The following is a 13,662-nucleotide window of genomic DNA, read 5'->3' on the forward strand; positions in this document are numbered from 1 at the left end:
GTCCCAGCATTAAACAGCTCTAGCAGCTGCGATGGTGGACAGTTAAGATTATATATGATGTAAATATATTGTGGGTTTGTCAGCTCCCCCAAACCATAAAACTTAGTTTAATGACATCACGTGCTCCCTGAGAGCCATTCAGGGCTTTTGCTTAGGGCCATCCACATAAATAACCTTCAAAAGTTTTAAACTACTAAATTCACATAGAAGCCATGAGTATTTCTGCTAATGTTCTCATGTTCTCGGTGAAACTAAAAGAGCTTTGCTTTTTTTTAACAACAACAACAAAACAACAAAAAACAAAAAAAGGCCTGGATTTATATATATATATATATAAAAAAAAAAAAAGGAACTTTGGTTTGTTTGTTGTTTTTGGGCCATTTTAAGTTCTCACGGGGTTGACACGGATGACGGGGCAAGGTAAGTCCTTTTCTATTTCCTTCTTGAGTCTTTGGGAAGGGATTGAGCAGCCGAGAGGGGAAATAAAAAAGCAAATCTCTTCCAGACAGCACCAGCAACAACACCCCCCCAGCACCCAGCACTCCCCAGAACAGTGCCCCCGAAGCGAGGGGGCCGAGGGGCGCAGGGCCCCCCCGGCCCCGCTCCCCCCTCCCGGGGCAGGAGAAGCCGATAATTAATCACAAGTAGCCGCACTCCGCTCCGCAGGGTGGAAATGCGAAAGTTGGAAATGTAAAGTGGGGGTTTGGGGGTGTTTTGGGTTGGGTTTCTTCCTTTTATATATTTCCCCCCCCCCCCCCGCTCTCGCAGATAAAACACGCGTGGTCTGGGAGCTGGTTAACCCCTGCCTTGACAAAGCCAAGCTGCCTTGACAGCTTCCCGGTTAAAAAGGAGAGGGAAAAGGTGGTGTTAGAGTGCGAAATGTAATCAGAATAACAAAATAATAACCCAGAGCCGCTGCAATAATACCGGGGAGAGTGAGGGGAAGACATTGCTTAAGAGAAAATTGAACGGAATAACGAGCAATTACCAGCACACGCCAAGAGGGGTTTGTGCCTGAACACCCAGTCAATGGATTTACACAGCATGGGGAAAATATAAAAACCGGGGAAAAGAAAAAAAAAAAAAGAAAACCCCCGAGATGATTGGAATGGCTGCCGAGCCCTCCCAGCCCCCCCAGGCCCCACGAGTGGGGAGCCCCTCTTATTCAGGCAGAAAATAAATGTGCGAGGCGAGCCCTGCTCGGCTTTGCAGTATTTCACTCCAAAGCGACGGGGAAATGACAGCCGAGACAGCAAAAAAACACCAAAAAAAAAAAGAAAAAAGGAAAAAAAAAAGAGAGAGGAATTTTATCCACTGACTGTTAAACGACAGTAAAATGAAATATCTTTGCAACTGGCCAAATAACCCGAGCCCAACATCCACGAATAACGACCATCAAATAAAATAATGCATTGATTGAGCGCGCCGCGCTAATTGTGCCCCCGAAGGCGGCCGGAGCCGCCGCTGGAGCCAACTTTTGTTTTGCAGGTTCAGGAAATTGTTCCCTTGTTTCCCCTGTGTAAAAGGAAATCCTATAAAGTTTTATGGAGCTTATTGGCTTCTCCCAGCATTTGTTTTCGCCTGTAAATAGCTGGCAAGACACAGGAGGAGTCACCCCCGCGTGTGCGTGTCTGGGTGCGGAGCGGAGCCATCTGCCCGGGAACATATAGGGTGAGCCCTATGCAAATGGGCCGGCAGACGTATAGACGCTGCGCACCCACCTCTCGGCGGGGCACGAGTGGGTTTGGGGGGCGGGGGGGGGGGTTTGCACCCACCCTACGCCTCCGTGGGTGGAAAGCACGTGGGGAGGCACGTATAGACCCGCCACGAAGGGTTTTTGCTCAGCTCCGCGCCTATGCCATATGGCTGGAGGTATGGAGAAGTCCATATGGACCGAAGTGTTAGCCTCCGGGATGTATGGACACCCTATGGAAGGCGTGTTTCCACCCCAGGGGCAGAGCCCATGTGTTCCGCATTAGGCCCCTCCGCCTTAGCAGAGACAGAAAATAACATCTATTTTTTAAAAAAGCAATATATATATATATATTTAAAAAACCAAGAAGGGGGGTGCAGCCCCCCGTCCCCCGCAGCCTCCCTGGGGGCTGCTCCCCTCGGGGGGGGGGGTCAGCAGGGCCTGGAGCCCCCCCCCTCCCCAGACAGCCCCCCCCCCGCCCATCCCCATCCCAGTCACCTCCAGTCAGGCACTGGGACCTCCTTCCCGCGTCCAGGTGCTGCCCAACCTGCAGCGAGAGGCAGCGGCTGCGAGATTTTGGGGCAAAACCATTTAATCCCGAGTATACATCGGGGAGAGGAGAGGGGGGAGGAGAGAGAAACAGAGAGAGAAGGTCATTTAAATCCGATATTCCTATTAAAATGCCATCTGCCAGGCGAGGACACCAGCCTGGGCTGAAAAGCCTGAGAGAAATAAAGAAAGAGAGAAAAGTCCGAGCCGGGACAGGGAGCAGCTCACCTTCCCAGGGCCCAGCCAACACTTCATCACCGAATTAAAAAAACCCCAAACACCTTTTTTCCCCCCTTCCCCATGCTCTGGGAGATAGGAAAAGCAGCACGTCCCTTTTCCAGGGTGGGGGAGAAGGTTGCTCTAAGCCAAAGCATCCCTTCGCCCCTCCCGAACTCCACGGGATTTAAAAAAAATAATAACATACATAACATACAAAAATCAATACTTTGCCAAAGTAGCAGAGGAGCAGAAAGCTGCTCCAAGGCGGGGAAGGAGCACAGAAATATCTGCCCGGCGCGCCAACTTTTGGATTATTTACTGTTTATTCCATATGACAAAATAGAAGTTTCCTCGCCCTTTCGCAGACGAAACGACAGCTCATAAATAGACCGAGGGCATGGGGGGGGGGAATAAAAGAAGGTCCTGCGATGGATTTAGACAGAGATGTACAAATTGGGGTTCGCCTTGGCTTTTTTTTTTTTTTTTTTAATATATATCTTAGCATTTAGCAAATCTACAGTAATGACGCAACAAATAAATACACAATAATATTAAGCCCAGAGGCTATTTCTCCCTCCCCCACCTCCCATGCTGCACTTTCCTGCCCGGAGATTTCGGAGGAGCCGCGCAAAACCGCTCCGTGTCCCCCCCCCCCCCCCCCCCCAGCCTATTCATTTCTTTTATATGCAAATAATAATAAAATGATGCCACCCGAGCCCCAAGGCAAACACGCAAGCAGACACCAGGGCCCCCGGCTCCTCGCCGGGCTTTCGGAAGGGGATTTTCGGGGGTGCCGAGCCCCAGGGAGGGGCAATATTTTGCTTTCCGACCGGAGCGAGCCCGAGCCGCCCGGAGCATCCTCCCGGGCCGCCCCCGCGCAGCCGGGCCGGCGGCTCCCTGCGCCCGGCGGGGCGAGCGGGGAGCGAGGCTGGGGCTCCGCCAAACTTACTGGGGGCGGGGGGCTTCCCCACACCGCCCCCCCCTTATTTTCCTTTTTTTTTTCCTTCTTCACCAGCTCTTTTTTTCCCTTTTTCCTCTGAATGTTGCGATTTTGAGCTGGGAGGACACGACCCAGCCACCCTGCGGATTTTTTTTGAAGCCTTTTTGGTGTTTTTTTTTTTTCCCCTTGGTAATTTTTCCCCCCAAGAGCGCACAGGTTAGGACACTTAGTTACAACCTAGAGAGCGATACACTAAATTTTTGCATGAAGCTAACAGCGGGGTTGTTTTTTTTTTTTTTAGTTTTTTTTTTTCTTTTTTGCATACTAATAAGAGATCTCCTTTGTCTGAGGGATTTGTGAGGGTACGGACCAGAGCCCAGCCAGCAGCTCCCTCCCTCCCCACCCCAAAAATCAAAGTTTCCTCAAGGTAGCTTCCACCCGAAGTGATGGAAAAGGCAAAAAAAACAACCACAAAAAAAAGAAAAAGAAAAAAAAAAAAGCCGGGGACCCCTCCATCTCCTGCGATCCCACCTAAAGAGCCTCTTTGCTTTTCAACTTGGAATCTTTCTTCCACTTCATCCTCCGGTTTTGAAACCAGATTTTGATTTGTCTCTCGTTCAGGCAGAGGTTGTTGGCGATCTCAATGCGCCTCCGCCGGGTCAGGTATCTGTTAAAATGAAATTCTTTCTCTAGTTCCAGAGTTTGGTAACGGGTGTAGCTGGTTCGGGAGCGTTTACCATCCGTTTCTGGGGGGAAAAAAATATATATATATAAAAATAAAAGTAAAAGGGAAGACACCGCATGAAAAGCCAAAGCAATTCTGGATGGATTTTCAATTTTTTTTATTCTTTTTTTTTTTTTTTTTTCTTTTCATGATGAAACCCGGTTACAAATCTAGAATATACAGAAGTTTGCTGGGGCTGGGGGCACGCAGGGAGTGAAGCAGCCTGAAATCCTTGATTCCCCAACACCTTCAGCCCCCCAGGTCCCCCCCTTCCCTGCCCAAAGCCCAGATCAAACGCATGTAGATGAGCCAGAAGTGAACCTGTTTCCTCTCGGACAATAAGGAAGTGTACAAAGGAGGGGAATCGCTTTCCTCGGGGATCTGCTCGCTTTTTTTGCCCCCCTTCAGCCCTGGGAAGGCGGAGGGGGAAAAATCTCTCCACGCTTTCCCTCCACCTTCGCTGCTGGTGTCGGTTTTTTTGAAAGCTCACCCTCAAAGAACATGTGTATTTCAAGTTATTTTTAACCCCCCCTTCCCAAAAAAATGGAATATTGCCTTTTATACACGTTTTGTTTCTATGATCCAATTATGCTGTCATAAATTTGGGCGTATATAGCCTCTAAGCCTTTTAGTGGACAGTTTTACGAGCAATTGATGCCTTAGTCGTAAAATTTACGACCTCAGGTTTTTTATTATTTGCCCCGTATGGCCTATAAAAACCCAAGGCAAAAATCCTGTGAAACAAAAATCAAGAAGTGAAAGTTTTACCATGGCTCATGTGTAGTTTGGTCATCCAGGGGTAAATTTGTGGAGGTTGTTGCTGCTGCAGTTGTGGTCCTCCTTGTTGTGCTGTTTGCACGGGCTCAGCTTTGATTTCACCCGAGCTCTTAGATCTCTCCTCCAGCGTCGTGTTAGCACTCTTCTGACTGTAAATCCCGGGATTTAGGGATGCTTGATCGTCTCTGGCTAAAGGATGCCCTGAAGAACCCATGACCGTGCAGGAAGGTCGCTCGGGGTTAGCTCGGGGGGCTGCAGACATGTCCAAGCCGCTCAGGGAGGTGGCAGCCCCGGAGGAGGGGAGTGTGATGCTTAGATCCAAGCCACCGTAGCGGTACCTGGGTGACTGAACCTCAGGCACACTTCCATAATTTCCATAACTTTGCATGGCATAGGCAGGAACGGGGGGACTTTGCTTATAGAACGAATTGGCGACGTAAGAACTCATGGCGGAGGAGGGGAGGAAAAAAAGAGAAAATAAAAAAAGGGGGGGGAAGAAAATTTGGGGAGGGGGATCTTTTTCCCCCTCTTTCTTTCCTCTTTTTTTCTTCTTCCCCCCCTTTTTTCTTCTTTTTCTCCCCTCTTTTTTCTTCTTCCCCCCTTTTTTCTTCTTCCCCCCTTTTTTCTTCTTCCCCCCTCTTTTTTTCTTCTTTTTTCCCCCTCTTTTTTCTTCTTTTATTTTCCCCCTCTGTTTTTCTTCCTTTTTTTTTTCCCTTTTTTTTTTTTTTTTTTTTTTTTTTTGCAACCGCTTTGATTAGGGTGATTTGTGGCCCTTTGAAGTTCAGGGGTGGGGGGGCGCGTTTTGTTCCTCCTAAAGTGCAGAATTTATAGGTGGGGATTCTTCTTTCTTTTTCCCCCTATACGCGCTGCCCAAATATGGGATATTTAAGTGGCGTCACGTGACGGCGCCGGCCACTCATCAATTTGCCTTGATGACCCCGGGGCGGGTTATTGATGGGCGCCCGCGGAAGGCGCCGGGGGTGCGCGGGGGAGCGCGGGCGGAGCGCGGACGGCAGCGGCACCTAGCGCTGCTCCGCGGCAGCGCAACCGCCGCTCCGCGCCCCCCCGCGCACCGCGCCGCCCCCGCGGAGGGAGGGATGGGGACTGGGGGGGGGGGGGGGGGGGAGCAGCGCGCAGGCTGCGCCCGAGCTCCGCGATTTTCAAAATGCTTTTTCTTTGCTTTCTCCTCTTGCGCGCCTTGTTGCGTGCTTTATTTCTTCCGTGCCAAAATCGCAGTTGCGCGGGTAGAGGGAAAAAAGCCCTGGTTGCTTGCTTGGTTGTTTTTTTTCTCTCTTTTCGGTGGGTGCAACCAGGAGGGGAAGCTCGCAGCAGCGCGTTACCTCCGCATCATTTTTAATTTCTCTTTTTTTTTTTTTTTTTAATTATTTTTTTAATTGCACGAAGGTTTTGCCGGGTAGGTGGAAGGAAGAACATTTCCCCGCGTTGCTTTCCCAGCTTTTGGGGAGCGGTGGCGGCCGGGGAAGCTCCCGAGCGTTCTGCAGGGGCTGCTCCTCGCATATAAGCTCCTCCAATGCGCCAAAGTTTACATTCCTGTTACCTTCCCCCCCCACACACCCCCCCTTTGGCAATTTATTGCTGGCAGAAGCCTGGATCTTCCTTGTCTGCTGGAGAAACCAGCCCCTCTCTTCAAAGGGCACGGCGAAGGGGAAATAAATACCTTCCAATCTGAATTTGCAGCCCTCCCTTCTGGCGCGGAGCGGGGGCGGGGGGCAGCGCGGGGCCCCCCCGGGCGCTGCGGGCTCTGCCTCGCAGACCGGAGCGCGGCTCCTCGCCGCTCCTTCGCCATTCAGCAGCCAGAGAAAGCCCTGAATGCGCTGGGGGTGAGGCATCGCCTTCCTTCCCTCCACGGGCGCTGAATTATAGATGTGTGGTTGTGGATATAGGTTTGGTTGGTTGTTTTTTTTTTTTTTTGTCCTTTTTTTTTTTTTTGGGGGGGTGTTCAGACCGGTTTCCACCCAGGGAGCCTCCTGCTCCCCGGCCAGGTCGTTACCCTCTTGCAAAACGCTCTTGGCTCCTGGTTGTTGGTGCTGTTTGCTTGTTTTCTTTCGTTTTAAGAGAGATTTTTTTTCTTTTTTTTTTTTTTTTTTGTCGTCTTTCCTGCGCCTTGTAAAAATCGCCTGCACATTCCAGGCTGGAGACGAGCAAAGGATGGGCTGAAAAAACCTCCCCAGGCTGCTGCTTTTTTTTTTTTTTTCTTTTCCCCTTTTTTTCTTTTTTTTTTTTTTTCCTGGTTATGGTCATTTAACATCAAATCCTGGTTGTTTCATTAAAAAAAAAAAAACAAAACAACTTGAAGGGGACTAAGCTGCTTCCAGGGAAATCTCATCCCTGGCTAAGTGCTACCTACTGAACAGCCCAGCAAATATCAGAGCAGTGACAAAGAGGCGAGAAAAATGCAGGTTTTTTTATCCAGCCTTCGCAATGGGTTATCCGAGCCTGCGATCCACAGCAGCAGGGTTTGTTTCCCAGCGTTATATCCACAATTTCCGTCCTCCTAAGGATGAGTTGCTGGATAAAAGTGGCTCCCCCCCTCCCTGGAAAGGTTTATTGGGTCGAAATAAGTCGGGGGGGGGGGGGGAGTGGGTCCTTCCGCCGAGCTGGGGGATTCTCAGCTGTGCAGAGCTCAAATTAAATCAAAATAATAATAAAAAGAAGCAGAACCTTTGACCTGGTATTTGACTGAGGAGGGTGCAATAAGAAATATATACTGTTTTGAACTTTGGAAATCCATTTTTAATCATGAAGCGAGAGGTATGGCATAGATTCCTGATGCCACCGAACAATACAGTAACAAGACTAATTCAAGGAGACAAAGCAAAATGTAATTTCCCCCCCCCCCCCTTTTTTTTTTTTTTTGGAATACTCTTGAACGAGAGAGGTACGAAGGAGGGAGAAAAAGGAGAGAGGGAGCTGATTTTCAGGAACAACACACAGAAGATAAGTGAACTTTCTAACAGGCTGTTATCAACACGAAAGGTTTCAACTGACGCTCAGAGGCCATTCTATAAACTTTAAAAATAATATTCAGTTTTTATTAAATACTCAACATAGTCCTCTGGACATGACCTTTATACATGAGAGGGTGTAACACAAGGTTTTTTTTTTTTTTCTCCTTTTTTTTCCTTTTCTACTGCTATAGAACTCCATTCACTTTATACTGTGGAACATTACAGTGCTAAACATAAATATAAATACAGGTACCACAAACACAGTTAAAAATATTCACACAGAAACTGTCACAGTTTGTAGTATGCAGTGATGAGCCCAGGTATCTGCTTAAATACAAGGAGGATGCTCTTGGAAAGGCTATATTTAGGTGGAAGGAGCTTTCTCAGGGAAATCGGATTTTGCAGCGGGGAGGACGAGCTGCTGTGGCGGGGGGCGGCGGCCGGGCAGAGCCGGCCCGGCTCAGCGGAGGGGGTGCCCAGTTTGGGGCGGGGGGGGATGGGAGAAGGGGGGGGGGGGAGGAGTGTGCGGCTTGAAAGAGTCTCATCCCGAGTCAGATAAATAGGCGATGTGCGGGGGGGGCACTGGGGAGAGCGGGGGGGGCTGTGTAGCGCTGGGGAGGGGGCGTCCACATTTCCACATGAGACCTTTTTTTTTTTTTTTTTGCAATCCCCCCCCGATATTATTATTATTATTTTTTTTAACGTAGCCAAACATTGTGCCAGTGATAAATAGGGGGTGGGGGGGGTCGGGGGGGGTCCTGCCGCCGAGCTGTCACTTTTTCACTCCTTCTGCTTCTCCTCCTCTGTCTCTTCTCGCTTCTCCTCCTTGGCCAAGCTGTCGGCGGCGGCGGCGGCGGCCCCCCCCCCCGCTCCGGAGAGGGTCGAACTCAAATTACTTTCTTTTTTCCATTTCATCCTTCGGTTTTGGAACCAGATTTTAATCTGTCGTTCCGTCAGGCAAAGAGCGTTGGCGATCTCGATCCGCCTCCGCCGGGTCAGGTACCGGTTGAAGTGAAATTCCTTTTCCAGCTCCAGGGTTTGATAACGGGAATAAATCTGGCGGCCCCGCCGGCGGTCGGCCCCGTAGCCCACTCCTAGGGATGCCGAGACAAAACAGACTAAAAATCGTCAGCCCGGCAGAACGCGGAAGGGGGGGGACGCGACATCCGCACCCGCGCAACCCCTCCGCCCCCGCGCAACCCCGCGCCCGCCCCGCTCCTCCTCCCCCCCACCCCCGCCGCCTGCCCCCTCCCCAGCACCCCCCTCCCCGGGAAAAAAAAAATCAAATATCTCTAATTTTTTTTTTTTTTTTTTTGGGGGGCTTAAATTAACCCTGTGCGCGCAGCGTTTTCTCCCGGGTCATTTTCTCCCGGGCTGCTGCTCCCGCCCCCCCCGCCCCCCCACTTCTCTTTCCCACATTATTTCTGCCAATTGGAGGATTTGGGGGAGCCGGGAAAGGGGGGGGGGGGGGGAAGTGGGAGCTCCCCCCGGCCCCTCTTCGTGCGGGGAACCCGCCACCGCCGCACTTCCCGCACCCGTCATTAAAACTTATTTTTACCCCGGTAATATTTTGTGCTTAACTCCCGAGCAGAGCTCGCTGCACTTTATTATAGATATTTTACACTCTCGAAGTCTTTTAATTAGAAAGAGCATAACAAGCCATATTTGCTTGCAACAACTTAACAAATAAAAGGCCTGTAGCTGCAACTGTGAAGGAGCTATATTATTGTTTTTATGGGGCCATAAAAAGTCGCTCAGCCTGTTCTGCTAGGGAGAAGGTCGTAAAGATGGTTCAGTTTATTTAATTTATATCTCCGAGCTGTAAAACTTACCACTGTGGGAGTTCATACGCTGCATCCATGGGTATATTTGAATGCTAGTTTTTTGTTCTTGCGAAGTGTTCCTGTTTTGGTCACTGGTAAAATCCTGTGCGATTGATGTCTGTGTATTATGTCCCATAGAATTTTGCCTGCAGCTAGAAAGCATGTCTTTTTCTTGGTAAAAAGCATTAGATCCATAGTCATAAGGTCCTCGGCTGGAGCTAAACACAACATTATCTTGCGGTGAATAAAAAGGAGAAGAATAAATCCGGTTTTGAGCAACGGCTGCTCCATAAGTAGAAAAATGCCTGACAGGGTCATAGGCAGTTGAATTGAGGGCTACGTTGGGAAGCACCTCTTGGCCACTGGTTAGATGGCAGGATAAAGATGGGTTTGTAAAATAGGAATTCATATCGTCCTCTATACCTGGCTGTGTGATTTCTTTAATATTTATTTCTGTCTCCAGTTTGTAGTCTGAACTAGATTGTTATAGGGAAGGCTCTGCTCCAGGACAGACAAAATGACAAAGTCAGCTGACCCGGGGGGAGCCAATGGGGAGGCGGGTGTCAAAAAGGGAAAAAATTGCTTTTGCTTCTGTTGATTCCCTAGTTGAAACTAAGTGGGCATGGAAAGTAAGTCCTGCACCCCCAAAACCCCCCCCCGGCACCCCCGGGCTGCCGGGGGCTGGGGAGGCTGCGGTGGGGAGGGGAGCGTTGCCGGAGCCGGGGCTGGGGGTCCTGCGGGGGGGGGGGGGGGGGGGCTGGGCTGGACCGGGGGGGGGGGGCCCAAATTTCTTAAGCCAGGCTTAACTTTTCCTTTCCCCCCCTCGCCCCCCTCACCCCCCTTTTCTGCTAACGGGCGCTGAGGTTGGGAAGCACCGTCCGTGTGTCTGTGCATTATGTTGCTCGTGTTTTGGTTTGTTTGGGGTTTGGTGTGTTTTTTTTTTAAAGAAATGTTTGCTTAATATCTTGTAATAAAATAGCTCAGAATTCACAGTAATAAATCTCAGATGTCCACAGAATATTAAGCCATAAATTACCCTCCTTTTTTTTTTTTCTTCCCCCCTTCTTCTTGTTCTCCTGTAGCATTGGTCAATATTATGGAATCAAATGGTTGCGTTCCTGATGAGAAAATATTACAGAAAGAGAGGGGGGAAAACATGGCGACTTCTGAATTGATAACGTGGTTCAGAGCCTTCCCAAAGTATGTCTTGGGGAGGGGAGGAAAAAAAAAAAAGACATCCAGAAAAGCAAGACCCAACCTTGCGAACTCACGTTAGCCTGGAAGTTAGATTTCTCCTCCACTTTGACATTTCTCCCCTCCAACGTTTCCCTGCTCATTTTCCAGGCTGGAGGATATTTACATTTGCGACAACAACTACACCAACAGCAAAAAAAAAAAAAAAAAAAAAGGAAGGAAGAAAGAAAGAAAGAGGATTTCTGTGTGGAATGGAGAGCAATGGGGAGCCTGGGCTGGGGACGCAACCTCGTGTTTGTGTTTGCAGCAATTTATAGTTGCAGATATTTGCAAGTGATTGGGAAACTTCTATTGCAAATATTTAGTTAGATGAAAGGGGGGATTATATTCTGTCTTCTCTGGGTAGATTGCACCTAGAACTAATTGAAATGAAGACAGCTAATCTAATTTTAATTTCAATCTAGAGCCATAAATTGCCCCTTAAATGTAAAACATACCTGCTGATCTGTAAATATTGCGAGGTATCTTTATCATTCTGGTGGCTTGCTATTTAAAAATTCAATTATGGCAGGGAAACCCTGGCCTCCTCTGGGTTGTGTTGGTTTTTTTTTTTTTTAAACCTCCATCGTGTCCACGTTTTTATTTTAAACGTCAGGGTGCGGGGGGCTGGGGAGAGGAAGGTTTGTGGGTGCACACCCAAATTCAAAACTGAGAGTATTTGTTTGTCTTGCCCTCAACCAAGGGACTCCAGTGCTTTTTTAGCGATGTATCCCTAAAAGATTTTAGCTGACAAAGAAGGGCTGGGGGGGGGGGGTGTATATTTTTTCCCCAGCTATAACAGGAACCCGGATGCCAACGGATTTTATGCTCTTTTTCCTCTGTGTAACAAAGCAAAGTAATCAATGGTAGCAATAAAACCATAAACGAGACTACAACTGAAAAAAAAAAGCTCGTGTATTCATCTTCTATAACGTTAAGGCTTCCCCTGAGTGTCACTAGGGGAAAAAATAAAGTTTCTAACCAAAAAGGAGATGGCTGGAAGTGTGCACCATCTTCTTTAGCAGAGGGACCTGGGTGGGAGCGCAGGCTGGCTCCCACCTAGGGCTGCCCCCCTCGCAGCCGGGCTGGCGCAGGCGGGGACCCCCCTACCTAGGGGAGGGTTGCAGGCGCTTTCCCCCCCAAAAAGCGAACTTCAGTTGCTTTTCCTTTCCCTTTCCTCCCTCTCCCCTTTCCCCAGAGCCTACCCGGGGATTTCTGGCATCAAAGAAAGAGGCGAAAATACAGAAACTAGGAAAGCAAGGCGATTACTGGGGGTATTACTATTAATTTTTTTTTTTTTTTCCGCCTGCTGCTGAGCTGTTAAAGCCCCAGCCAGAGGCACTCCCAGCTGGGCAGATCTGGAGAGCCAGGGCTGTGTTGCAAATACTGTTAGCCATGGGCACATCTTCTCTGAACCCCAGTCCTTTCAGGGCAGGGTTACTTTGGAAACCACCACTGACCACGCACGCTGCTTCCAGATATTAAATTGCTGCGAAGGTTCCCCCAAATGGACTGGAGGGAGAGATGGATGAACGAGGGCTTTGCAGTTATTGGCGTGTTGTCTTACCTTATGTATTGCTTACAGCCCGCTGTAATTTGGCGAGGAAATTAAAAGTAGCTACAGCTGGATGGGTTGGACCTTTGCTAGGGCAGATTGGCGTGGGGAGCGGCACCTAGGGAAGGGCATTTATACCCACGCCAACCTTGCCAAAGTTTGGAGGAGTTTCTGGAAGGGCTCCTTCTGGGCTTTTATTTTTTCTTTGGAATTATTATTTTTATTTTTTTTTATCCTTTTTTTGCTTCCCCCCCCCCCCCTTTTTTTTTTTTTTTGTATAGGTGCTCGGGGGCTGTTGTATCGGAGACCTGTGTGATAACCGTGTGACTAGGAGTCGAGAAAGTTAAGTGTTTTATTACTTCTCTAAACAGAGGGCAAGTCTTAAAAGTCTGGTCGATTTATAGTGAACAGAAACCAGCTGCCGTAAAGAAACTTAAAATAGAATCCTCTCCCCACGTTAAAAATCAGGTTTCTGGGGAGAAAAGGCAGAGAAAGGGGAGGGGGTGAAAAAAAAAACAGAGCACAACCACCCCAAAAGCTGCTGCAAATCCAAATGAGGCATCATTAAAGTGTGTTTTACTCATTGCAATTCCTCAGCCTCACGTTCTGAATGCACTGGATATTTTTTTTTTTCCCCCATTGATATTTTCTAGCAGTTTGGGGATTTCTCGAAAGTATTTCATCAAGATATGTCACTACCAAAAAGGTATTTATTTTTTCCCCCATGAAAACATGTAGAGGGAATATGTGGGGCGCTTTCTGGTTAAATTGGTCTGCAAACAATTATGTAAACTCATCAGCAGAAGCAAGAACAGATGTTTTATTAAAAGTGCTACACAGCAGTAGAAATATGTACAAGTCTTCGAGTAGCTCTTTAATAGGAGTTGCTCTTTGTTCCCAGAAAAGAAAAGCGCCCATAGAAATCTGAAATAACATTCACCACTCATAAGCCATATTCCCCCCCCCCCCCTTTTTTTTTCTCTCCCCCCACTGATGCTCACACAGAGAGGGGGGGAAAAAATAAAAAAATAGAAAGAAAGAAAAAAAAAATGTGTCGGGAGATTTCCTCCCCCCTCCCAGCTATAATTAGCGAATTGATGAACTGATTTAGGGCGAAAAAAAAAGGCTGGGGGGAAAAAAAAAAAATGCAATCCCAACACATGTGTTTTCTATCCCTCAG

General features: G+C 48.5%; 2 protein-coding genes across 3 annotated transcripts; both read right to left on the reverse strand.

Moving 5' to 3' along the window:
• Nucleotides 1-3,932: 3,932 nt before the first annotated feature.
• Nucleotides 3,933-5,350, reverse strand: HOXC5 (homeobox C5; the record flags this gene model as incomplete). Its single annotated transcript, XM_082332536.1, has 2 exons — nucleotides 3,933-4,147; nucleotides 4,894-5,350. 2 exons carry the CDS (start codon nucleotides 5,348-5,350, stop codon nucleotides 3,933-3,935), a joined length of 672 nt encoding a protein of 223 aa, XP_082188662.1.
• Nucleotides 5,351-7,954: 2,604 nt separating this feature from the next.
• HOXC6 (homeobox C6) lies at nucleotides 7,955-11,615 on the reverse strand. 2 transcript variants are annotated; one of them, XM_082332238.1, is made up of 2 exons: nucleotides 9,704-11,615; nucleotides 7,955-8,965 (listed from the first exon to the last, which is right to left on the reverse strand). In XM_082332238.1, exons 1-2 carry the CDS (start codon nucleotides 10,101-10,103, stop codon nucleotides 8,652-8,654), a joined length of 714 nt encoding a protein of 237 aa, XP_082188364.1. In that variant the 5' UTR covers nucleotides 10,104-11,615; the 3' UTR covers nucleotides 7,955-8,651. The 2 variants fall into 2 exon arrangements, with proteins under 2 accessions (XP_082188364.1, XP_082188363.1); XM_082332237.1 differs by having other exon boundaries at nucleotides 7,955-8,989.
• Between the last annotated feature and the right edge of the window lie 2,047 nt (nucleotides 11,616-13,662).

The sequence above is a fragment of the Platalea leucorodia genome, assembly GCF_965183815.1.
Source record: "Platalea leucorodia genome assembly, chromosome: 23".
NCBI lineage: Eukaryota > Metazoa > Chordata > Aves > Pelecaniformes > Threskiornithidae > Platalea > Platalea leucorodia.